The sequence below is a fragment of the Saccopteryx leptura genome, chromosome 5, assembly GCF_036850995.1.
Source record: "Saccopteryx leptura isolate mSacLep1 chromosome 5, mSacLep1_pri_phased_curated, whole genome shotgun sequence".
NCBI classification, from domain to species: Eukaryota; Metazoa; Chordata; class Mammalia; order Chiroptera; family Emballonuridae; genus Saccopteryx; species Saccopteryx leptura.
In genome coordinates, this window is record NC_089507.1 from 13,638,021 (window position 1) to 13,665,714 (window position 27,694).

The 27,694-nt window shown below is 40.3% G+C and overlaps 1 protein-coding gene across 4 annotated transcripts in view; it reads right to left on the reverse strand.

The window, feature by feature from the left end:
- The window catches only part of KCNIP4 (potassium voltage-gated channel interacting protein 4), a 1,008,442-nt gene that overhangs the window by 432,940 nt on the left and 547,808 nt on the right, over window positions 1-27,694 (reverse strand). Inside the window, exon 1 of one of the 4 annotated variants that reach the window (XM_066385218.1) lies at window positions 8,317-8,420. The exons of the other annotated variants lie outside the window; for them this stretch is intronic. Coding sequence (XP_066241315.1) covers window positions 8,317-8,416 — 100 coding nt within the window. The 5' untranslated portion in view covers window positions 8,417-8,420. Of the gene's footprint in view, window positions 1-8,316; window positions 8,421-27,694 lie in introns of those variants that run through there. 4 annotated transcript variants of the gene reach the window in all.

Consider the following 27,694-nt stretch of genomic DNA (forward strand, 5'->3'; position numbering starts at 1 on the left):
TGACTTCCTCAGAAGAATCAGCCCAGTCTTTGCAATGGCCCTGAACAAGGTGAACTTGACCAGCCTTCCACTACTACCCTATGGCACTCACTCACTCTCTGCTCCAGTTCCACTAGCCTCCCTGTGCGACTGGGACATAAGAAACACACTTTGCACCAAAGGCTCAAAGAGACTTGGTTGTCCCTTTGCCTGAAATCCTCTTGTTCCTGACTCTACTGTCTTCCACATTCATTTCCTTCAAGTACTGGCAAAAAAGTCAGTTCTTCAGAAAGGTCTTTTCTGTCATAAAGAACACCTTAGCTTCTACCTTCTTACTATAATTTATGCTTGACTCTATTAGATACCAGATTGTATATTCCCTGGTTTATCATTTTGTTTTCCTTAGTCAACAGCACATAAATTCTACAAGGACATGGACTGTGTTCATTCCTGTACAGAGAACCATGTGTGAAGCACTCCAGAGGACATGTGCTTAGTGAGTAAATGCGTGAATAAATTCTTTATAAACAGAGGCTGGCGTGCGAGAGTTGCTCAATAATTTATCTTAGCTATTGTTTACCATGGAAATAAAAATAGTTCCTGCACTGTCATTTAAAGAAAGGATATGAATGATTGGTCTTTGATTATAGTAACAAGTGACACCAGAACTGATTTTCAACCCAACCCAGGAAAACAATGGCAACTTTCCATACGTATTAAGAATGCTTTGGAAAGCCCCCAACCCTCTCCACATCAACAGTGGTTTGCTCTGAACAAACACCTCCTACAAGTCCTGCTCTCACTTGCTTAGCAGGCTAATCATTCAGGTATTGAGCGGTTTCAGATATTGAGTGGTGCCTTCTTTCTTTGGAAAAAGATGATGTTGCTGGGGCATAATGCAAAATACACAAATCCTTTGTTATATCCTCGACAGAGTTCAAAGCATATACAAATACTAACTCATGTGCCCAAAGTCATAAAACTAATTATATATAATATATGAAAGCCAGCATTTAATTCTTATGAAATACAATTATTGTGGTTTCAGAGTCTGTGCCCTCAGCATGTCTAGTCCATGGTCTCTCTGGAAGAAAACTGAAACACACAATCAATACTGTTTCAGAAATAAGGGTCATCTTGACGATGAGCCTTCCCACTGGTGCAAATGCAGTGCAAAGAACTGCCTCCAGCAGTCTCCGGGTGAATTTCAAGCACAGAGTCAGGGTAGGCCTCTGTGAAATGGTACAAGCAGTGAGCCTCCTGAGGGACTTGGCTTCCTGCTCTTAATAATCAGAGTCATAAACAATTAGAATCACTGCCCTTGTGATTTGTATATGCATCTACTGGGTACTGAACCTGGGTCTTCCAGAAATTCATCCACTGGACTACTGGATGGCTGTCAGGTAGTAATGACTCTCTATTACTAACTTATTCAGACAAGTCATTGAGGTGGAAAATACCTCAATTTATGCCAAAGTATTTGGGTAGAAGCAGCTGTCTCTAATGATAAAGCTAAGCCAGCAAGCATAAAATGAACCGTGACCCAAGTCTGAGAATCCATGGACTTGAGAGTGATTGGTCCACCAGCAGAACAACTTAGGAAAGCTAAAACTTGGATGCATATTTTGTGAAATTTAGATTATGTTAGAAGTTTGTTTTTTGAGTATAATTCATCAGATTTATTTTTCTCCTGCTGAGAATTCTATCAAAACCAATTTATTGCATCTTTCTGAGACTCAGTTTACTGATCTTTAAAATGATCAACTGGTAACTGGTAATTTAAAGGGTATTCCATTCTATGAAGACTTGATAAATCAGAACGTTAATTATGTTAATTATAGATCTTTTTCTTTTTCTCTTCTTCCTCATATTAAGCTCATTATTATAGCTGTGCTTATACATAAAACACCTTTACACAAAACTAAAAGTAAAAAAAAGAATTCAGTCCAGTTTAAAAGAATTATTTTTACAGGGAGAGTCTGTAGAAATGGTTTACATTAGATAAGGTTTTGTGTGTGTGTGTACACTTTATTCTACCTTTGAATGTTATCTTCTGAATGCCATCTGGACCCATGCCACTATGAAGATATTGGAACTAAACTAGATTCTCTCACTTATATTTTCTGTTGATGTTGAGCAGGTGATTAATCTTGCGGATCCTCCAGTTTATCACTTGTGAAATAGAAATAACACCTACAACCTTGCATGGTTCGTATGATAATTCCAGGGTATAGCCCATGCATCACTCCTTTTACCTTGTTGGTCTTGTAGTAGATTCTCAACCAAAGTCAGCTTTTATTCCTCTCTTGTACCGGTTCCCATAACCAGAATTATTTGTGTTCCTCCTTGCTTTATACACACTAAAAAGATTGGAGTACGTGTTTTCTATTGATGACGATCCTGATTAAGCCTAAAGTCCCACTGATGTTACTGTTATGCTCTATGCTGGATACTCTTACTTGACAATCTTATTCCAATATGGAATATCTTATTACTTTCGTTCACTCATGCTCCAATCAATCTTCTCCTTACATCTCCGACCCTTTCACAAATAACACTCTTCCTAGATTCAGGGTCTCATCTTTATACACTGTAGCATCTTAGGCCAATGTTTCTATTTTATCCAAAATCACCAGCCCTTCCCTGTCCCATCTAGTTCCAAACAAACTAGATACAAACTGGGTTCATTCTGAGTCTGTCCACTCTCTAGATCTACACTTGATTTGACTAGACTGCAATGCAGATTTATTTAGGTTACAAGATTTGTTAGTTTTGAGATAGAGGCTCTATGATAGCCTTTATGCTGTATTTAGAATAGTGGTGTTTCTATGTTGCTATGAATATTTATGCTAATCAAACAGTGTCAGTGATTGGAAGTATTTGACTTATGGAATGAATGTGTCAGGAAAGGATTGTAGAAAGAGTTTATAGATAATGAATCTATAAGTTTTTCCTCTTTACCAAATTATTTGTCATAGCCACTATGCTGTAAGATCTAGAAAATTAAAATTACAGAATAGAACACAGATCCTGATGGCCTGAGTTTGAACTTCAGCTTTATGTTTTATTGGTTGAATAACCCTGAGCCAAGTTAGTTAGTCTCTCTAGGTCTAAGGTTTATTTTTTTAATTTCTAAACTGAGAATGATAGTATCTACTCTAGAGGACCATGGTAAAGACTAAATGAGATATTACTATACTAATACTAATATTACACTATGTTAACATTTTAATATACAATTTAATACTATATTTAACATGCCTTACATATAGGTCATCTTCAATAAAGCAAAATATTAATATTATTTACCATTACTTCATTTTATAAATTTAAAAAAATAAGAATTATAGAAGTCAAGTAATAGCCCAAATCACATAAAATGGTGCAATTAGAATCTACGCAAAATTACTCTAGATTCTCTGAGTGTAATCTCTGAATATACTAAATCTTCCTCTTCCAATAATCTCTTTTAAGGCATTAATGTTCTTGAAATAAAAGAAATGTTAACTTTAAGAAACACTAAAGGAAGTTAAATGGTGTAACTTCCGTTCTTAGATGGTGTGGAAGACAGTATGTGTAAATTTTCTAATATCACCATAAATTATTTTTTATGTCTTAAGCATGACAGTTTTAAAAAACTTTTCTGATAGTCCAAATATATATCAGCCTTTGCATCCCACTGTATTTGGGGAAATAGAGCTATGGAAGAATTAAAAGACAGGTTGCTTTATGAATTTCAACTAAGCTACTTGAGATAATATAACAGCTCCCACCCAGTCATCCTCAGCCCCCTGGTCCTCATTAAACATTACAAAATGGTCACATGGTGCTGCTTTTCAGTTGGCCCAATTTATTGATGGACCCAATGGATCCACACTCTGTCAGCAGCACAGGAGAATCAAGAACTTGGGTTCCAAAAATTCATCTCTATGAATATGGATAATACTTTGTTTAGAACTATTGAAGAAGCTTATATTATAAAACTATAGATATCTTCTAAATAAATTGAGCTAAATAAACACACAAAAAAATTACAAACACATATTCTACAAAGGACTTAGATTACCAGCTGATTTCTTTTTGTCTTTTTTTTTTTTTTTTTTTTGTATTTTTTCTGAAGCTGGAAACGAGGAGAGACAGTCAGACAGACTCCCGCATGCGCCCGACCGGGATCCACCCGGCACGCCCACCAGGGGCGACGCTCTGCCCACCAGGGGGCGATGCTCTGCCCCTCCGGGGCGTCGCTCTGCCGCGACCAGAGCCACTCTAGCGCCTGGGGTAGAGGTCAAGAAGCCATCCCCAGCGCCCGGGCCATCTTTGCTCCAATGGAGCCTTGGCTGCGGGAGGGGAAGAGAGAGAGAGAGAGAGAAAGGAGGGGGTGGGGGTGAAGAAGCAAATGGGCGCTTCTCCTATGTGCCCTGGCCGGGAATCGAACCCAGTTCCCCTGCATGCCAGGCCGACGCTCTACCGCTGAGCCAACCAGCCAGGGCCTCTTTTTGTCTTTTTTATCAAAGACAAATACCAATAAAGGTGATTTTTTTCAAGGTATGTGTGTTACGGTACTTTCATAAAAATTTACTTTTTATCAAGATTATTAGTAGAGAGAAGGATGCCTCGTTCTTAATTCGGTAACTATTTCAGCATGATTTAATACAAATTTGGATGAAAAGTAGATATTTTCACAGCACAGTGTTGCATATAGAAATAATGAAATAGCTTTGCCATTAAAATTTTCATTCAATTTCTCCCTGAAATGCGTTAACTGAAAGCCACTTTCATTTTTATAGCTGAAAAAGAGGCAATTTACTGTTGTGAGGTTTTAGTATTCCAAGCCAGCAGAACTCTGCAGCTTCCTAAACTCCTCCCTGGGTAGCGAGAGCCGGTGAGTTCAGAGCACTGGCACTGTGCGGTAGCCTCAAAACTTTGCTCAAGTTCAAACTATTATTTGTATTCATACTGACCTGGTGTTAAGGCTACTTTTCTTAAAAAGAAATTATATTGAAGTTTAACTAAATTACAAAAAACAAACAAACAAAAATAACCAACCCTCCAAAAATCAAAAACAACTGAACTTTGAAATGTTGATAAACAATAACATGGTATACTCATTTGTTCCTGGAACCCCATGGAAGTTATGAGAAACTACTTTACAAGGAGGTCTAAAATAGCATCCCCAAATGTCAAATTCTAAAGCCACAGGAAAGGACATTTCTCTGTTGTCTTGAAATACATGAAAACCTCGCTGAGATCTGATGAATTATCTCCCTATGGAAGAGGAGGAGAGATTAGTTCAACAACTGCACTGCATATCAATTCCAAAATAGGCCATTGATACCTATTGCATAAGAAAGGGTATACGTTATATAAATCATCAAACTGTCACTGCCCGTTAGACTCCGAGACTTTTGGAAATGGAAAGTTCCATGGAGATTATCAAGCCCAGTTTTCTCATTTCAGACCACAAAAGAGGGAAAGTGGCTTACCAAGCTTAGAAAGTGAGAGCATGGCAGAAGAGGCCTGAAGAAGCTATGCTCCTGTCATTGTTTTTATTTTCCCATGTTCAAGAATGTCACCCACTAAACGCAACTCTTTTCGTTTAGGAAAATATGCCATGCATAGCACTGTGTGTTTACGCAGGTCAGACCTAGTGTAGGACAAAAGGGACCAGGACATCCAGGACCCACTTCCCAGTCTTCGGCAAAGAATGGGAGCTCAATTACTCAAAGATAAGCAAACAAAAATGTCAGACTTTAAAGTTATTAATTTACTCTGAAGTGTATTTATTCTCTATATATTTAAAGCAAGATCATTACATTAGGCAAACATAGTATCATATATGTCCTTGAGAACATAATGCATATTGCACATAGAATAATACAAAAAGAAAAACTATACTTGCAATAATAACTACACTGTAAAGCAACTTTAAAGTTAGATGAAAATGTTTAATTGTTTAGGAAATAAATTGTCAAAACAGTCCTTATAAGGCTTTAAACTAGGTCCAAATTTTCTACCTAATACTCAAATCTCTTCACCAGAACACTGGAGCAGACAAACATGAAAGGCTGGAAGAAATTTCAGTATGGCCCCCCAACTTAGGAATGTAAAATGGTGGGGGAGGGAGGGAACTCCTGTGGGGAAATGAATCTGAATAAAACGAGCATCCGAGTTTGTTTTCAAAAAAGCTTCAGAACATCTCTGAAGATGCTATTTTGATAGTTCATGGTTTTCCTTTTCATTAACTACAATTAGGCTACAACTTCAGAGTTGTGCACATGCTCACCTATTGACTCAAGCGATGTTCAATGAACTAGAACAATGCAGTCTATTCCTTCATGTTCTACACCCAGGAAGCAAAGTAGGCAGCCAGATTCAATGGAGTTTTAAAGGATTGTTATTTTTTTTTGTTTTTTTTTTCTGATACTAGTGTTCACTTTAGAAGTAAAGTCTTACACAAACTTCAGGACGGAAGGCACTCTGGTTCTCTGTCTCTATCAAACATTTATACATGAAATGCGATTTCTCTTTTAAAAAAGGATATCAACATTTTACTATTTAGAAACACTTTCTGAAAGCACTGGAATACGGAATGGAGTGATGTTGAAGTTTAAAGAACACTCATTCTCTCTACAGTATCAGTACACAGTGCTGGCTTGAAAAATAATGATACTGTAAAATATGAAATACAAGAGACAAACTGTTCATAAAAATCAGCAGTTTGAAGTACAAGGTATAAGAGAAAGGAAAAAAAAATTATAAAGGTTAGTAGCCCTTAGAGAAAAGAAATGCATTTGAAAGAGTAAATGTTTTTGTCACTGAAACTGAACTGATACTAGAGTAGGAGTCACCACAAAACCCGGAATAAAAGCCCTCAACAAAAGAGTTTAAAGACGGACCACACATCATGCATGAAATTGGGTAAAACAACTCCCTCCATATATCTAGGATACTGACACTACTCCATGCAGCTGTCAGTCTCAGACAATGAAAACCAGGGCATTCAAGCAGGAGGTTCCGATCATATCTGCCAAGTAAAACACACACCCTAGTAAACAGAGATGCCAAACCAAGTTACTAGTGCCATGACAATACACAATATACAATCAGTTTCAAAGAGCAGTCACACTTCAAGAATTTAGAATTTTATCCTCTTTTTAGAACTACAAATGTTTCCAGTCAGAGAGGGCTGGGAAAACTTAACTTGAAATTGCTCTAGCAATCCCTGCTTTTCCCCATGCCTCCCCACAATGAGTTACAGATGGAGGTTTCTGATAACCTCCATCAGAGTGACACACTTACTATAATTTGATGTTTGCTATTTGTAAATGCAATCTTATTCATGCCACATGTGGCAGCCATCCTCTGGAGGGCTGGATTAGCTGTGGATGTAAAACACTTATAACATATTTGGATCTGTCCTCAAGTTTCAAATTTAAAGCAAGAGGAATATCCCAGCGTAACTACATCAAACATCACCTAAGGGGTGCATTTAAAAATTGCTCTGACAACTTCAGAGGGACCACGGTCGGTTGTATGCAAACACACTCTCAAATGGGCTTAGAGCAGTGAGAAAACAAGAATATCAATTCCCTCAGCTTCTTAAAGAAGCCTTTAATGCAGGGAAAGATACAGGCAAGTGCACATCTTATTTTTTAAAGCAAATGATGTTTGTAGAGGAGGACAGGAGAACGAGCCTCTGAGAAACAGACAGCAACACTCCCAAAACATTTTGCTGTTTGGCTTCTGCGCTAAGCTCTGTCTGAGTCAGGGACTCTGCCCCATAAACTCTCCGCTGGGCTAGAACATAGGTAATATTGTAAATACTTCTCAAGACAGCCTTACAAAAAGCTTGTCATTCGTAGGCTCCGATCTTAAACCATAAGACAATTATAATAAATGTGTATCCATTGCCAATTGATGAATGCATTTGCATAGGAACAAACAGAGGAACCTCACAACATGTCCAAATAAAATTTGCTGAGACAATAAAAGGGGATAATAAAGATAAAATAATCTAAGGTCAATATGGACTAAATGCTCTCAAGATAAGCAGACATACCAGTTATAAACCTTTCATTTCCTCAGTTTTGGCTCGAACGTTTTGATTTAAAGTGCTGCTCATAGGTTTAAGGTTCTTTAGTTGTGAAACCATTACTGAAACTTACAAAAAGTTTATCTTATATTAATCATTTCTGCATTGAAATACCTGCCTGGTTTCATGTCCACCCCAGAGATACATTTCTCTGATTCCCTCTCAGGTGCCTCTTCCATTCCCTTCAGAAATTTTTTATTGCAAAACAGAGAATTTTTAGAAGTCACTAAAAAGCACTCCCTTACCTTCTAAACCTGCTTCAATCAGCCCAAACTGTTCCAACAATTTAACAAAAAGCACAATGACGATCAGAACTGCTATCATCTCAAGCCCTTCCAAGTTCATGGTCAGCTAGGGCATGGTCCGACAACAGCCAGTGAGAAGTGCTTGTCTGCCTGGCTTTCTTTGTAAAGCCATTAAACTACATTAAGAAGGCTTCTGCCAGAGGAATAGGGGAGGAGAGAGTGAGAGCGAGCGAGCTAGCAAGAGAGAGAGAGAGAGAGGGGGGAGAGAGAGAGAGAGAGAGAGAGAGCGAGAGAGAGGGAAAGGGAAAGGAGACGAGATGGAGAGGCTGAGAAGAAGGGTGTGAGTGAGAGCAAATGCATTCATCCTGTCCACGGTAGCAGAGGCCAGCAGAAGTGGCAGCCGGATAAAATCAGCCTGTCAGAATTATTCGCTTCCTGGGGGTTTCATCACTCTTACACAGAGAGACAGCCACGCATGAAGTAACACGCAGATCACCCGAAGACCCGGGAGGTCAGCAGAAGGACTCCAGGAAACGTGATGTGTGGCAGGGACGGCTAGGTGGCCCCCGGTCCAGTCAGCCCATACCCCGGGCTGCTGGTGGCTTTGTTGGGCTGGTCAGTTGCCTTGGAAACGGAAACTACCCAAGGCTGAACTCCTGCAGCAGACAGGGACCAGAGCACCGCATCTTGAAATAAACCTGAAAATGCCGAGGGGCGGAGTATCAGCTTGCATTCGGCTGCTTCAGACACACTGTTCACTAGACAGGAAGAGTCAAGTGTGTGTTTTGTCCCAACTAGACGAGAGCAGAGAGAAATGAGGCTCAAGGGTGCTGTGCAGTATTGACTTACTTCTTTTCAATGAGTTGCCTTATCCCAAGGCACCGTCTTGAGTCATTGTGAACTAATATTCTGGTGTGAATAGTGACTAGCATTTAGTTTCAAATAATAGGTATACTAAACTAATAAGTATTCCTAATATTTGGAAATTTTAGAGTTTAGCAGCTACCTTAGGCATTAATTCACTTCTATTCAACACACCTCTCTATATATTATTTTCAGTGTGTACCACCTGCGCTTTTAAAAAAAACCTGATCTAAGTAAATTTGGAGGCACAGAAAATTTTTGAAGGAAAAAATTCAGTAACAAAAGTTTCCTTGCAGTTATAGTTCTATCTTTCACAATCATTCATCACTGCCCCCCACCCCCGCTCCACTGTTGTCCAAATAGATCAGGCCCATATTACAATATAGAATTAAAAAAAAAGTGTTAGAAAGAATCTCAGAAAGCAAATTCAAGTCTTTTATTTCATAGATGAGCAAATTGAGGACCAAGAAAGATCGGGTCAAGGTAGAGCAGGCTGGAATATAAGCATCCCTAATGTCTGGCTAGCTTTTGAGGCAGGGGAGTATAGTGGTTTCAGAGTATGAACTCCGGAGCCAGGATGCCTGGATTCAGGTCTAGGACCTCTTATGAGCTGTGTGACCTTGGGTAAGTTACCCAACCACTCTATGCCTTTAATGCCCTCACCTGTAACACGGGGCACAATCATAGTATTCGGTGCATTAAAACTGCTGAGGTAACTGAGCAATACTTTCAGAGCAGAGTGAGTGCTCAGTCACTACTAGCTCTCGTTTTTATTACAAGTGTTTCCATATTGTATTGATGCCACACAGAGTTGTCAGAGTAATTACTCTGAGATGCAGCCCTTATATTATTATTCCCTTAATCAAAAGCTTTTCATGGCTTCCTCTTTCCTTACTGAGTAAAAGCTAAGCTCCTCCAAAGAGCATCCTGGTCTGTCCATCATCTGATGTCTGCTGGAGGGTGGCGCCTCATTGGCCCTACTTCTGTCCATCTACTCCACCTGACAGCTCCTCCGCCTCCCCCACACTCATTCTGAGCTCCTACATCTCCAGGCTTTATTCAAAACACTCTGTCTATTTGAAAAATCTTTTGCACATCATATCTGCCTCACAAATTCTGAAAACTATTCCATGAAACTTCTTGAAGCTGATTTGGAGAAAATCTCTTCTTCTTCTTCTTCTTCTTCTTCTTCTTCTTCTTCTTCTTCTTCTTCTTCTTCTTCTTTTCTTATAGTACTTTTTTGTCTTATGATACATTATATGATAGCTACTTGGGTGCAATTATTCATACGTAAGGGAATCATGCCTTCCTTTCCTTTATGGGACCCCCATGCCTCCACACAGGGCACGTCACACTTCTTAGACTGATAGTATACATACTTGTTGTATAACAATAGTCAACATCAGTTAATTACCACATATTAGATGCTTTACATAGAATGCTTTTCCCTTTTAGCCTCTCTGAAATTAGATACAGTATAATTAGATAGGATTTACAGAGAAACAGATCGGAGAGTTTAACTAGTAGCCTCAAGGTCCTGCTGCTGGTGAGTAATGGGATCAAGATTCAAACACTGATTTGTTCACCTCCACGCCCTTTCTCCTTCCCATTACTGCACACAGCTTTAACTGCATTAAATAGCCAAGCCCAGGCACAAACATTTGTCAGCCCAGGAATGAAGGTTATAACCAAAATGATCCTACCAAACTGTTTTGTGACATTCTAATTAATCCATTAACCCCTGTAACTTTATAACATGAGAAGATTACAAACTAGTAGTTAACTAAATTCATGGATCTTTCTGCCTGCTTAATCACTGGATTATTGTTGCTTAAATGCACATCAACCTGTATTCTCCAGAAGGAATTTTTCTGTTTTTCTACCCAAAAGAGCCCTTGAACTTGTCCCATAAATGAAAGTTAATGATCAGGTCCTTTATATTTATGTTTAAAGTTGATGTCCTGGCAACAAAAGCAAAAATAAACAAGTTGGGCTACATCAAACTAAAAAACTTCTGTACAGCAAAGAAAATTATCAACAAAATGAAAAAGAAACTTGTAGAATGGGAGAAAATATTTTAAAGCCATATATTTGATAAGTGATAAATATCCAAAATATATAAGAAACTCATATAAATCAATAGTAAAAAATAAATAGCAGCCTGACCAGGCGGTGGCGCAGTGGATAACGCATCGGACTGGGATGCAGAAGGATCAAGGTTCGAGACCCCGAGGTCACCAGCTTGAGTGCAGGCTCATCTGGTTTGAGCAAAAATCTCACAAGCTTGGACCCAAGGTCGCTGGCTCAAGCAAGGGGTTACTTGGTCTGCTGAAGGCCCGCGGTCAAGGCACATATGAGAAAGCAATCAGTGAACAACTAAGGTGTCACAATGAGAAACTGATGATTGATGCTTCTCATCTCTCTTTGTTCCTATCTGTCTGTCCCTATCTATCCCTCTCTCTGACTCTCTCTCTATCCCTGTAAAAAAAAAAAAATCAATAGCAAAAAAAAATCAATAACTTGATTTAAAAATGGTTAAAGGTTATGAATAGACTTTTCCCAAGAAGACAAACAGCCAAAAAGTATGTGAAAAGGTACTCAATACCATTAATCATCAGGAAAATATAAATCAAAACCCCCATGAGATATCATGTCACATCTATTGCATTGGCTAGGTGACAGAAGATGATCTGACTTTGGGTGGTGGGCACACATTGCAATATGAAGAATGTGTATCATAGAAATAAACCCATAAACTTATTAACCAGTGTCACCCCAAGAAATTCAATAAAAAGAAAAAATATATAAAAGGTAAATGTTGGTGAGAATATAGGTGGAAGGGAACTTCTATGAACTGTCAGTGGGAATCTAAGTTAGTACCCCCATTGTGAAAAAGAGTATGAAGTTTCCTGAATAAATTATAAACAGAATTACCACAAAATTCAGCAAACCTTATTCTGGGTAGATATCCGAAGGACATGAAATCAGCACTTCGATGAGACATCTGCACTTTCACGTTTGTTATATCACTATTCATAATAGCAACGATAGAAACAATTTGTCGATGGATGAACAGATAAAGAAATTGTGATACACACACACACACAGACACATACAAACACAGGAATAGTATTCAGTCTTTAAAAATAAGGAAATCCTGCCACTTTTGACAATATAGATGAACCTGGAAGGCATAATGCTAAGAAAAATAGGCCAGACACTGAAAGAAAAATACTCCATGATCTTACGTACATGTTGAATCTAAACAAGTTGAATTCATAGATGCAGAGAGTAGAATGGTGGTTCCCAAGGGCAGGATGATGGGACAGATGGGGAGATGTTGGTCAAGGTGTGCAAAGCTGTGATTATGTAGGAGGAATAAATTCCAGAGATTTAAAGTGTAGCATGCTGACCACAGTTAATAATACTGTAGTGTAGTCTTAAAATTTTTTAAGACAGTAGATTTCTGGGGCTTTGATGACCAAGGAAAAGGTAATTAACCATGTGAGGAGATTGACATGTTACTTAGCTTGACTATTGTAAACATTGTCTATGTAAATGTATATCCAAATGTCATATTGTACACCTTAAGATGTACACAATTTTTTAAAAAACAAAATAAAGTCAATGTTGTTGGACCGAGAACTGGGTGTGAGCGTGTTGCTAGTGAAAAGTCCAGAATAGTCTGACATCCACTCGGTCTGGATGTGAGTTATGAGTTCCTGTGGAGCGGAATTGTTCCTACCGGGGCATGTGGGGTTTCCTTTCGGATGGTTTACGTCGTAAGCTCAGGCTTTTGTTCCCTCTATTAGAGTGTCTATTTCCAGATCATTCCATGAATAAGTGACTTTATTTAGGTTTTGGCTCCAAAATCCCCATCACAGCAAGGCCATTACTGACCTCACTGTGAGAACACAATGCCTCCCCCAGATGGGACCCTGGTCTCACCCCCCCTTTCAACAAGCAGTGTTTTTCTCCAGAGCACTGTCACCACCCCTGTGTCTATTTGTTTCTTTATCTAATATCTTCTCCTGTTAGAACACAACCTTCTGCCTAGGAAGGCAGAGAGTTTTGTCCATCCTCTTTACTGGAGTAGCCTTGAATTTAGCATAGTGCCTGGAATATAAGAGGCAGGGACTAGTTGTTGCATGAACAATGTAACTGCTACTGTCACCTAGCCCAAAAAGCCTGCTGCTCTCTCGCTCACCTGCCAGGACCTCGTCCCCTGTTACCTTGGGTGCCATGTCTGGCCAAGGGTCCTGCTGGTGTTTCTGCCCTCCTTCTTCAGAGGCTCCAGGCCGAGGAAGCCTACTCAATGGCATGGCCTGTTCCTGACACCCTCTTGAAGGCGAGCCATGTGCACCACCCTCTGGAACATGTTGGCTGTGTTCTGCTCTCAGCATTTAATGTGAGGATAACTTGGCAGTTCCTGACAATATGACTGAGGAAATCAATACAAGGAATGCATCAGGGAAGGTCTCCTTGTACCAAACACCTGAACCCCACTGGGGGGAGGATGACAGGGACCTGAACCCCGCTGGTGGGGAGGATGATAGGGACCTGGGAGAGCACGCACTCCCGTCCTTTGATTTTCCTCTGAAAGACCACTGCAGACTTAGTAGGCAAAATGACTTTGTCAATAACTCATAGCTCGCTGTCATAGCTTAGCATCAAATTAAAGCACTAATCCAATTTATTCTCTTGCCTAGTGCCTGGCATTCCCTTTTATGGGACAAATACTAGAGTGACCAACAGAGAAAAGAGACCAGATCTTTCACCTTATTCAAGTTACTTAAACTTTCTAAACCTCAGTTATCTGGTCTTCAAAATGGGGCCGGTAGACTCCCCTGAAGGTGTTGTGAGGATTGTGTGCTCTGAAGTTTGTAAATGATGCCTGAACTTCATTAGAATATGGACTCTGCCAAGTACTGGGCTCAACTCACCAACTGGCCCAGCCTCGCAGCCACTCAGGAAGATAAAGATTTTAATGCTTATCTTATAGATCATGAGTTGGGAACCTATGGCTCCTAGCCAGATGTGGCTCTTTTGATGGCTGCATCTGGCTCGCAGACAAATCTTTAATTAAAAAAATAATAACATTAAAAATATAAAACATTCTCGTGTATTACAATTTGTTCATTTCCTACCACTCATGTTCATGGTTGCGGGTGACTAGAGCCAATTGCAGCTGTCCTCCGGGACAACATCAAATTTTTATTGGATAACATTTAACATACACGGGTCGTTATATGGCTCTCAGGGAATTACATTTTAAAATATGTGGCTTTCATGGCTCTCTCAGCCAAAAAGGTTCCCGACCCCTGTTATAGATGAAGAAACAGAGGCTTGGGAAGAAGCAGTGAATTGCCCCATTTCCCAAAGCATCAGAAGCCACTTAGCTATACAGTACACTGACTATCAGGAGAGTTCACATGTGAAGGATGTCACAGTGGCCAGATTTCCAGTAAGTTCCTGATAAGTGCTTCCCTTCACTAACGTACAAACATCAGTGGGATAAGCAACGAGCACTGTATTGTGACGTTCCAAAATATGGTTTGGCAATCCCTCTGTGGATTGTGTGATTTTAGATGCAGGAAATTTCTGCATCCCTGCAATGGTGGTGGTGGTGGTGGTGGGGTAATGCGGAAGGGGTAAGTACTAGGCAGTGGGGAGAGAAGGAGGATGCTCTTACGACAGTCTGCCAAAAACCAGTCCTCCAAAAGTGGCTACTGAGACCTGTTCCCGAGACCAGAGAAACTAATGAGGAGGGTTAGAGGCAGGTCCGGGTCTTGCTGTTTAAAAGACAGTTTGACAAAGCAGCTTTGGGGACTCACAGAGGCTCTGCGGCCACAGGAAGGCTTTCTTGGGCTGTCCCCAGAAAAATGAGCACACCTAATTATAGACACTCTTATTCTTGCACTTCAGAGCTTATCCCTAAAGTGAAGTTTATTCAAGATCACCAGTTACTGGCAGGAGTCAGCCCATTTTGGCTTTGTTTTCAGCAATATGGCTTTCTGGAAGGAAAACAATGCTTTCTTCCAATATGAGAGCTGAAGCTGCCCTTTGATGGTGGAGGCAGGGTGTGTAGAGTGTGGTTTTTGCTGCTCTTTTGATTCCAGGTTGGATGGAGATGGTACTAATGGAGGTGGGGGTGGGGTGGGTGGTGACGAAAGTGCAGGTGGCAGGGTGGGGGGCTTTCTTCTCCCCCTAGTCTCAGAGCCTCAGGTTGTTGGTCTGGTCAAAAACTAAACTTCATTTTACTTATTTCTTTTTGATTATTTATCATTTATTCATTTGTTAGATTTATGGTCCGGGTACCATACAAGGTGGCGTGGGGAATAAAAATCCTGTCTCCAGTCTTTGCAAAACTTCAAATCTATGAAAACTGAATTTAGATGGTAATACCTAACATTTATAGGGTCATTACTGGTTGGCACATTAGTGATTTAAATACTTTATTTCTTTCACTGCATCCTCTTATACAACCTACGAGACAGTTACCATTATTAGCTCCACTGTTAAGGGGAAATTGAGGAACAGAGGGTGAGTGGACTATATCACAAAACACCCAACCAGGATTTAAACACAGGTCTCACTCCAGAGATTCGGATCGGACAGAGATTCAGTTATAATTGCAAACAACTAATCTCCTCAGCAGCATCTGGCCAAACAGGCTTTGAGGGAGTGTGGGGAATTCCACGAGAGCGGGAGACCCCATGCAGGCTGAGTGGCAGTGGGAAGTAGGAGAACAAAACCACACAGATATTAGGTGGCAAAAAAAAATTTCTTTTTTCATAGCAAGAGCAGTCTACATTATGGGAGCATTGGAAAATTAGACTAGACTTGCCAGAGAATTCACCCAGAGCCCGGAAAACTCTCAAAGCCAGCCAGATCGCGTGTTCTGATGCCCCTGTGAAGTTTCTTCCCTCCACCTCCCATTCTGATGCAAAACGAGCATCAGTTGCCTGCTTCTAACTCATTCCGCTTCTTTGCTTCTTTGGCATTTGTTGGATCCAAGGGAAGCCTGGCTACATCCTCTGTTTGAATGAGTAGGGAGAGTATTTGGCCCTTCAAAATGAACTTCAAAATAAAAGCAAGCAGTAAGGCATCAAGTGAGAAATGTACTTCCATAATAATGTGAAGAAATAATGACCCCCATTTATGAAAGTGGCAGACAAGGCAGAGGTTAGGAGCTTGCTTGTGTTCAAATTTTCAGTCCGTTACTTTAGAGCTTCACGACTTGAGCAGATTGCTGAGATGATTCATGCAAAGCACTTAGAACAGAGGCTGTCACGTTGTAAATGCTCAATAAATGGTACCTATTACTGCTATCACTTATTGAACCCTTGCTACACATCACACACTGTTCTAAATGCTTTATATGAATTATACCAATAAATCCATGGAACAACTCAATTAGCTAAATGCCATTATTATTCCCAGCTACCTCATGGATAGGAAGGAACACGGTATTTTCAATTACATTGGGATTCTAAAGAAAACACAATGCTCACATCCACCCATCAAGTTCATCACCATCTTCAACACCAGTAATATGGGAAATTTTATTCATTTTAATGACTTAACTTTTAAATCACTCTTCTGAAGTAAAATGGGAATCTAGGCATTCCTGTTGCAAAGAAAAAAAATGTAAATATCATTGGAATAACATTCAGGGACACTGTTTTTTGAGAACATCCTGGTCACCTTGCATTCCAAAACATTTCACAGGGTAAACAGATACAATGAGGTATCAGGGTAGCATCAGACTACAGACTCGACTCAAGTTCAACTGGATTTTCAGAGTTCTCTCCTCTGCTAAGAAAATTCATATCCAAGGACATGTGCCGTTGCTCCAGCAGTCTCACCAGCCAGCTAGGTATCACACTCAACATTCCCTGACTAGACATATCCTCAATGGTAAGAAAGCAACACTAGGCAAACTTGTCTCCAGGATGAAGAGCAAAAGCAACCTGCTCAGTGGAAAAGGAAGTTAAATTCAGAGACAATAGCCTGACCAGGCAGTGGCACAGTGGATAGAGCGTCAGACTGGCACGCAGAGGACCCAGGTTTGAGACCTCGAGGTTATACTGGCTTGAGCGCGGGCTCATCTCATTTGAGCAAGGCTCACCGAGTCTCATCAGGTTGAGCCCAAGGTGGCTGGCTCGAGCAAGGGGTCCCTTGGTCTGCTATAGCCCCCCCCCCCGCCCCGGTCAAGGCACATATGAGAAAGCAATCAATAAACAACTAAGATGCCACAATGAAGAATTGATGCTTCTTATCTCTCTCTCTTCCTGTCTGTCTGTCCCTAACTGTCCCTCTCTCTGACTCTCTGTCTCTGTCACACACACACAAAAAGAAAAATCCAAAGGTAATAGGCAGTAACCGCAAAACACATCAGCTCCTTTAGTGCATTCATACTATTAAAGTTAAAGTGGGGGGAGGGGTTAAAAATAAGAGAAATATTATCCAGCATTGGCAAGAGAGAACAGAGAATTTTCTTGAACTTTTTTACATAAATACATATGTAAAATAAATACATATATATTTACTGGTGGTATGGCCTGACCTGTAGTGGCACAGTGGATAAAGTGTCAACCTGGAAATGCTGAGGTTGCCGGTTCGAAACCCTGGGCTTGCCTGGTCAAGGCACATATGGGAGTTGATGCTTCCTGCTCCTCCTCCTTCTCTCTCTCTCTCTCCCTCTCTCCCTCTCTTCCTCTCTCTCTCCTTTCCAAAATGAATAAATAAAAAAATAAAATTTAATTTAAAAAAATTGAAAAAAAAATATATTTACTGGTGGTGTTTAAAATTTAATGCACATTAGAACCTCCTAGACAGCTTCTCAGAAATGAATCCTTAGGTCTTTCCCAAAGATCCTGATTTAGTGGATCTTGATAGAGCCTATGAATCTCCACTTTATCAAATATTCTAATGCAGGACTCCTCTGGACTGCACCGTGAGAAACACTGCATTAATTGCTCACACACTCTCACTCAGCAAGTAACAGCCTTCAGGGAGACATTTCCCCAGCTTCTTAAAAATTAGCCGAGAGTCACACATTTTCTAAACTCGACGTGGTTAAGAATAGACAGGAGCTCCATCAGTTTCTCCAACTTCTCTAGAAAGTTTTTTCTTCAACTAGAAGTAAGATAGTTTTAAATTGCGGTGAGTGCCTACAAATTTCCATTCTGTGCTTTTGATGATTCACTCCCAGCATTCGCTGTAACTTCCTCTCACCGGGGAGCTTCAGATGCCAACATAACTGGAGACAGTACTGGGAACCTCTCCGTACATCCATGCATCGCTCTGTGTCCTAGCTCCCGTCTCGAATCCATCCCTGGAACATCCTTTTTATTTATTTATTTATTTTTTTGGCTTCACATGTAATTACTTAAAGTGAGGGGCAACACTGAGATGCAGCCATCTTAATAACCAAGCAAAGCGAAATGAATCGCCAATGATGGATGCCAATGTTCATATGTGTGAAGCTGATTTAGATAAAGTAGATAGTTCAGTTTGAGATCTAATAAAAAACAAAACAGCAGCCACATGGCGCCCTTTCCCATGACTCCACCAGAGGTAATCTTTCTCTAAATCAATACTAGGAAAGTAATGAGAGACAAAAAGTTGTCTGATGCGTAATTCATTTATCATAAAATCATGTAAGACTGAAATAACCTGAAACAGGATTATTTATGTGATCATTAGACCCAGGGCAATTCTACAGATTTTAGGCCTGCTTTATAGAATTCTTAGTTGCAGATACATATTGAGCCAGATTTTAGTCCAAATATTAGTCCTTACAAAAAAATTGTTCCTCATTACAGTTGATATGTTATACTTTCTCATTGTAATAGCGTATAAACATTGTTTTTTTTCTTTTATTTTATAGCACAAAAGAAATACACGATATGTAAAGTAATAGAGATCAATTTACTTGACGATTATTCATGCTACTTATATGTTGTAGTTTAATTACGAACAACTCTAACTTAATCACTTTTTAATAACTTTGCTTTCAACAGAAATACTTCAACTATAATGCTATATAATATTCATATCATACTAGAATCAAGTTTTGCATTGTAATAAAGCTTATGTTTTATATGAAACACCCACAAAAGACTTGCAGCTACTAGGACCACACTGAGAAGAAAAATGATCATCAACACAATGAAAAGGCATTCATTAAATAACACAAAATGGCCTCAAAGAGTTAAAGGTTAACTTTTATAGATAACTGAGGGCATGTTACATTAAATTTATACAAAGAGTCATAAACAGATAAAAAGTTTTTTGAAGGGTCAACAGTACAAGCCAGTTGAGCCAAATGGGCTGGTTTGATCACTGAGAACAGCACCTCCCTGACCTGTGAAATGAGCAACTGCTGTGGTTTCTACTGCTGCATAGCAAATGAACACACACTCAGTGACTGGGAACAACACAAACTTAAGATTTCACACTCTCGGTGGATAAAGAGTCTGGTTATGTGTTAGCTGCGCCCCCTGCTCGGGTTTAAATGGTAGTTTTGACTGGGGTTATGATGAGATCTGAAGCTCTGGGTCCTCTCCTGAGACCACCGGTTGTTCAGAGAATGCATTTCTTTGTGGTTTTTGAGACTGAGATGTCTGTTTTCTTGCCAGCTGTTGGACAGGAAACACTCTTACTTTCTAGAAGTTGCTCTTAGTGCCTTTGCCTCTGTACAAGATGGCAGTTTGCTCCTTCAATGACAGCAGGAAAATCTCTCTCATTTTTCAGATCTCTCTGAACTCTTTTTAGGGATTAGTGGATTAGGTCAGTCTTACCTAAGGTAGCCTTCTTTATGATGAACTCAAGGTCAACTGATTAGGGACCTCAACTACATCTACAAAATCACTTCTGCCATATACAGCATCACAGTTATGGTCATGACAGCCTATCATAGATACAAGTTCTACTCATACTCAGGGGAAAGGGGTTTGATCCCAGGGCATGGGATCTGGTGGCCACCTTAGATCTGGCCTATCACAACATCTTTCTACTTTAACTGCTAACACACTAGGTATCCTGTGGTTACAGGATGCTGAAGGGCAATTTTTATTTTATGACTCTTTCAAACTAAATTTGGGAGGAGGCTTTGCATAGACTTATTGGGCGTTTGGAGGCTGAATGCACATGAGTCAAGACAAACAGATTTGAGGTCCTGGAGTAGAAGCTGTCCACCAGCCACTTACAGCAGCAAGAAGAAAAAGATATCAAGGAAAAGGCACAGCAGCACTCTGGTTGTCCACTGGGCACTGGATGGCACCTTGACCAGCTGGTTTCAGCCATTCAAATGCATAAGGCAGAGTGAACTATCTAAGGAGGGGGGAGGAGTTGTGTGTCTGGGGCCCTAAGACTCTGGCTTCCAGATTCCGATAATTCTAGAGCAGATTCTCCCTGTATTTTCTTTTCCTATTTCTTGTTGCTGTAACAACTGTGGCCTAGCTGTGTTCTCGCGAAGGTCATAGATGACCTTCTGAAACTCTCTTTTACTCCCATCCCACCAGGTTGCAGTGAAACCATCACCTGCTACTTCAGTAGCTCCAGAGCTTTGGGCAGATGCCACCTCTTCACCTTAGTTACTGCACCTATAAAACGCACAAAGAAGTCACACCTCAGCATTGTTGAGTTGAAATACTTAAAATAGGTGAAGTGCCAAGATCACTACCAAGTAAAACAAATAAACAAATAAATCAATCTCACTGCTGTTATTGTTGTTATAAGAACGAGACAGATATTATGGATACTTTGCTCCCAAGGTGTGTCCAGACTCCAGCACCAGAGATGGGCTATGATATCTACTTAACACAATGCTGCTAAAATTCAAAGCCTCTCTTTCCCTCTTATCTACCCTCAGTCTACCTTGCTGTCAGAGGAATTGGAATAAGTCATTCTCCAGCTTCAAGTTTCAGGGCTATCTCACTGACTGCAGAATGAAACCCTCAACCATAGCAAGGCAAAGGTTTCTCCCAATTCCCTGAGAAACTCTCTGGGCTCACCTTCCGACAACCTGTGTTCACACCCTGGATTCAAGTCCTGGATGCTGAACTATTGCTGTAGCCATATGCTGGCTTGATTTATCCAACCGCTTCCCCCCCCCCCAAGAAATTGTTATACATCATTTATGAATCAGCTTAAGTGTTTTACCTTGGGTGGGGTCATTCTCAAACCCCTTCCCCCAACCAGACAAGATGGACCCCCTTTGTTCTGTTATGTGTTTAGCCCAATTGTGATTCTTTCAAGGTTTAGGAGCTGATTGACATAACTATCTCCTGTATGCAACTGAGTTCTTGAGAAAAAGGATCATGTCTTATTTACCCTTCTATCCCAAGTACTTATTCACGTGCCTGGAATACTTCAGTGGATCAGTAGGGGCGGCAGTAAATAAAGAAGGGACAAAAGAGAGGAAGCAAAAGAGGAAGAAACCAATGATGTATTATGTGTAGGGCACAAAGAGGATTTAAGCCAAAGCCAGGACCTTCCAACAAAGAATCACCATGCCTGGAATCTCACCAGTAACACTTTCATTTTTCACATGAAGCACCTCAGGTATCCCCAAAATAACTTAAGTGGCAGAAAACATGAATCACTAACAGGCTGGTGTGAAAGAGCTTTGCTTATCACTTTGTGCAGATGAAGTGAGATCACTGGCAACCCCATAACATGAGGTCCGATGGCACTGGCACGCGAAGAAGGTTTAAGAGCCGGTTTCTTGGGAAGTTCAGAAGCTCATCAAGTAGACTCGTGAGTTGAACTGGAAAGCCCAGAGTGATTCTAGGACAATCTGAACTTTGGAACACAGTCCAGAGGTTCTAAGATCATCACTAATCTGCAATATTGTGACTTTCCTCCTATTTTTCTATTATCTTTTCACTGTATTTGAATATTCAAATTTGCTTTATTGAAATAATTTAACTAGCCACTACACTGATGGATGCTGCCTCCCCGATTATTAAATCATCTCTACAGAAGTCAGCTTCTGTGTTGGCAACAGGGTTTCATGCATCGCTTTTCTTGAGGAACACAAGCTGCCTGACATGGTATTCTCACAGGTAACAGCAGTTTGTTCTTAAGAGTGGCTCTGGGCTTTACACTTCTTGGATGGCCAACCATTCAGGAGACACTGGCAAAGTGGTTCATTGTTCCCTCCTCGGATGCAAATGCTTGTCATTAGCAGGAGAAAAAAAAATGGCATCTGGTCTGGGTATTTGGAATTGTTTTTATAGTAACTTGGATTAAATCAAACTCCCAATTCAATACCAACTGCCTCGTTCTTAATTTTTAAAGCCAAATGATTTTGACATAAAGTTAATCAACACATTTTGATTAATGAAGATAGAAATCATTTTGATGAATTAACATAAAATCATGAAAAATATATCTGTTACTCAGTGTTCCAAAAACACTCTAAGTCATTTTTTTATGACTCAATTTCTTTTGGGAAAAACCATCTCGTTAAAACTCACTGAAGAAATCAAATGGGTGAATATATACTTACATCGACCTTTTCAAAGTAATACCAATATCCTGTTAAATAAACAAACATTCATTCTTATTATAGGTACGGGGGGGGGGGTCTTCAGGTTACAACAGTCTCGACATATGATGTTTCAAGTTTACGATGCCCACTCCCATAAAAACTTAAAAACATTTAGACATGAGTGTTTCGGCTTATAGTCTCAAACGTACAGATGAGGTGGGCAAACTAGTTTAGTTGCACGGGGCAGAAGATTACACAGTAATGCGGACTAGCAGTGAGGGAGTTGGCATCCCCCAGTGCGCTTACCTACACTCCCTGGGTCCGTTAAAAGCGCAAGTGTTCCAATTTGTGTTAGGCTAGGGTGTGTTTCAACTTACACCAAAATTTAGGTTATGTCACTGTCATAGGAAGAGAACTGTGTTGTAACCCGAGCCCCCCCCCTGCCCCCATATATGGTGTCAAAGTATGAGTATAAAGAAGAGAAAGTGTGTGTGTGTGTGTGTGTGTGTGTGTGTGTGTGTGAGTGTGTGTGATTATTTACTGTCAAAACATGGGCATCCAGATGGGTCTTCTGTCATCTAAAGGTCGTGCAGTGGCTCCCATGATACCACCTTGGCTTGCACATGCTGGGCCCCCTTGGGACATTCCCTTTCAGTGGTAGTCAACCTGGTCCCTACTGCCCAATAGTGGGCATTCCAACTTTCATGGTGGGTGGTAGCAGAGCAACCAAAGTATAAAATATAAATAAAAAGGTAGATTTAACTATAGTAAGTTGTTTTATAAAGATTTATTCTACCAAATTTAGCGAAATTTCGACATAAAGTACTTGGTAAGTAACTATTATTATATGCTTTAACTTGCTGTAACTCTGCTTTATAAATTTTATAAAGTAAAGTTACTTCCCTACTTTATAAATCATCATTACTGTGGAACCGGTGGGTGGCTAGAAAATGTTACTACTAACAGAGATACTAACAGAGATAAAAAGGTTGACTACCCCTGCTCTAAATTCTTGCTGCCAGGAGGTTGAACCCTCCCATTCCTCTGTGCCAGTGAGAAGGATAACAAATGCCATTTTGCCCCTTTATTTTAGACCTTACTGTGTTGACACGGTTTCAAGTGTCCCACTCAGTATAATGCCATCTACACCCCTCATTGTGCCCCCCTGTCCCATGCAAAGTCTTTCCACCACCATTTCTTCTTCTCTGACCCCTCTCCCCCTACCTCCCCCCCCTTCCCTCTGTTACCATGTGGCCTGTATCTATGTGTTCTGTATAGGTAAATGTCTGTTGGCTAATCCCTTCCCCTTCTTTGATCCAGTCCCCTCTCTGCGCTCCTTCTGACTGCTATCTCTTCCTTGTAACCCTTTCTCTGTTTCTATTTTGTTCCTCAGTTCATTGTGTTAATTAGATTCCATACGTAAGTGAAATCCTATAGTATTTGTCTTTCTCTAACTGGCTTATTCCACTTAGCCAGTTCCAACCATGCTGTTGCAAAAGGTAAGATTTCCTTCCTTTTTTTTTTTTTTTTTATGGCTGCAAGGTATTCCATTGTGTATATGTACCACAGCTTTTTCATCCACTCATTCACTGATGGACATTTCAGATGTTTCCAGATCTTGGCTATTATAAATGAACACTTCAATGAACACGGGGGTACCTATCTTCTTTTGAATTAGTGTTTTAAGATGTTTAGGATATATTCCTAGAAGTGGGATAGCTGGGTCATAAGGCAGTTCCATTTTTAATTTTTTGAGGAAACTCCATACTGTTTTCCACAGTGGCTATATACCAGTCTGCATTCCCACCAGCAGCGCAGGAAGGTTCCCTTTTCCCCACACCCTCACCAGCACTTGAAGTTTGTTGATTTGTTAATGAGAGCCATTCTAGCAGGTATCTCATTGTGATTTTATTTTGCATTTCTATTATGAAGTAGCATTTTCAGAGCTTTATCCTTATCTGTAAGCTTCTCTGAGAAAGGTGAGCAATTCCCATGGTGGATGCCCTGTGGGCCCCAGAGATGTGATGTATACCTTGGCACCTGCTAGAGCTTCCCATGGTAGCTTCTCTCTCACCTCACCAGACATGTCCTATCTAACTAACCTGCAACTGTGGGCTCCTGAAGCTCGGAGCAAGTTGGCCAAGATCCCCCTGCATATTGTTTCATGTTTATAAAATCAGTAGAATCTGGAGTCTGCCTGAAACCCACGTGTCCTCACTGCCATTAGCATAAAAACTAACTCAAGTTTTATCTGACTCACAAGAAAGGCATAGCTCCTTTGCCAACATATATTGATAATTTTATGCCTTATCAACAGCATCACCAAAGAAGGAGAGAGAGAGAGAGAGAGAGAGAGAGAGAGAGAGAGATGGAAGGGAGAGTAGTAAAATGATGTACAAGCAATTTAGCTATTTTCCTTTGGCTTATGTAAAGGTTTGGTGGGAAAGGAGGTTGAAATCCATGGTTAGAAATCCAAGGTTAAGCCTTTCGTGTTATTGAATTTCAGTTATGCACTGTCCTTGCATCCATTACCTGGAATAATTAGAAGTTCAGAGTATCATGGTGAGTCAGAAAGCTCCTGCTAATTGCTTGTTACCCAGGGTAGAAATGAGCCTTTGCAATTCTATGCCACTTGGAAAAGGTATCCTAGCTTCACCACTAACCTGTGCACCTCACTTTGAAAGTCTGAAATAGGATTTTGAAAAGGTAATTTTTCTACATATTTTATCAGTTATTTACTTTCATATTTTTTGAGATGTAGGCATTGTGTATGAAAGTATTTTGCTACTATCACACTGCTAAATAGTACAAGAGAAAATGACACTCAACTCTGTGCTTTTATTTTTTCCTTTCTATAACCTTTTACCTTTGTAGTGCTCCTTGATATGTGTTCTTAGTACTGCAAGTTTATACATGAACTTAAGTTTCACTTTGTTAAAGAGCCTGGGCAACAGTTCTCTCTTCATGGACTTTATTCTGTGACTTAAAGTTAGTAAAAACCTTCTTGAGCTTCTATTTTTCCTAGACATAAAAAACATGAGTCATTAGGCCCTGGCTGGTTGGCTCAGTGGTAGAGCGTCAGCCTGGCGTGCAGGAGTCCCGGGTTCGATTCCAGGCCAGGGCACATAGGAGAAGCGCCCACCTGCTTCTCCACCCCTCCCCCTCTCCTTCCTCTCTGTCTCTCTCTTCCCCTCCCACAGCAAGGCTCCATTGGAGCAAAGTTGGCCCGGGCACTGAGGATGGTTCCATGGCCTCCGCCTCAGGTGCTAGAATGGTCCTGGTTGCAACAGAGCAACGCCCCAGATGGGCAGAGCATCGCCCCTGTGGGCATGCCGGGTGGATCCTGGTCAGGCACATGCGGGAGTCTGTCTGACTGCCTCCCCGTTTCCAGCCTCAGAAAAATATAAATAAATAAATAAATAAATAAATAAATAAATAAATAAAAAACATGAGTCATTCAATCAGAAATTGTTTAGAAAGGAGTTATACTTAAGCCATCCATAATCTAGGGGGGGAAAAAAACAATATAACTCTTCCTGTTAACAATAAAGTCCGGAATGTCATTAATTGGATAATGATCTGGAAAGAATACAGTTTAACTCAAAGCAAATACCACACTAGGGCAATTTAAAGTGCGAACTTATGAAATAAGTTAAAAAAAATAAGGCACACATTCTAATGCGGTACTCAGAGCTTACTCTATTCACAGGCAAAATGTAAAAAGTAAAACAGTAAACATCAAAGACAAGTCGAAAGTGGGACGGAGTCCTGTCTGCTTCCCAAGACCCACCAGGCACCGCTCCTTCTTCGCACCTTCAGACTGGTTTTGCTCACAGCTTCGACTATCTGGTGGCATCTGCATGCAGCTGGATCAAGCAGATCTTAGGGACAGACTTCCGTCAACAGATGCATGAGATAGCATGGAATGAACCTTTCTTCCAGCCCTACTGTGATCTTAGGAGCCAGTTTTTAACCAGTTTTTCCTTTATATCTAAATCAATAATTTACCTCTAGTACCTGCCTGTCAATGACCATGATTCTTCTTTTGGTTTGGATAGTTCCCAAATGCTAGATGCCTCCCTGGGTCTTAGAAGATTGCCTTCTTCTCAATGCCTCACTGTAGTAAACGAGCTCTCCACCCAGTATAAGCTCCATTACCTTGTACAGAATTCTCCTGTTCCTTGAATGACATGGCAACCTGTTAAATATCAGTGCACACAGGACAAGGATATCCCCAGTAAGGTGGATAATTGGTCTGTTCCCAGCAAATTACCCAGTTCCACTGAAAAACACAACTTTCCAGTGTTTTACTTTTCCAAAATTATTGTGTCATAATAATGGAGAGCTATATGAACTTAACTAGTTCACGAATAATCACTATGGAATACTACTCAGCCATAAGAAATGATGACATCAGATCATTTACAGCAAAATGGTGGGATCTTGATAACATGATATGAAGTGAAATAAGTAAATCAGAAAAAACCAGGAACTGCATTATTCCATACCTAGGTGGGACATAAAAGTGAAACTAAGAGACATTGATAAGAGTGTGGTGGTTATGGGGGGAGGGGGGAAAGGGAGAGGGAAAGGGGAGGGGGAGGGGCACAAAGAAAACTAGATAGAAGGTGACAGAGGACAATCTGACTTTGGGTGATGGGTATGCAACATAATTGAACGACAAGATAACCTGGACTTGTTATCTTTGAATATATGTATCCTGATTTATTGATGTCACCCATTAAAAAAATAAAATTATTTAAAAAAAAGAAAGAAAGTGAAATGGACTAGTATAGAATTGAGTATGCTAAAAAGAACTGAATGGAATCCATTTTATAGTACAAAATAGGACAGAATGAAATAGAAATAGGCGAGTGCTTTGCAAGAAGAAAGGGTTTGTACTAGTTTGAGAAATCTTTGTCTAATTATGTTTCTGTGTGCCTTAGTGTATGATCTGGGTCATGAATAAAATTATATTTCTTACTTAAGTTCATGACCAGAATAGTTTTA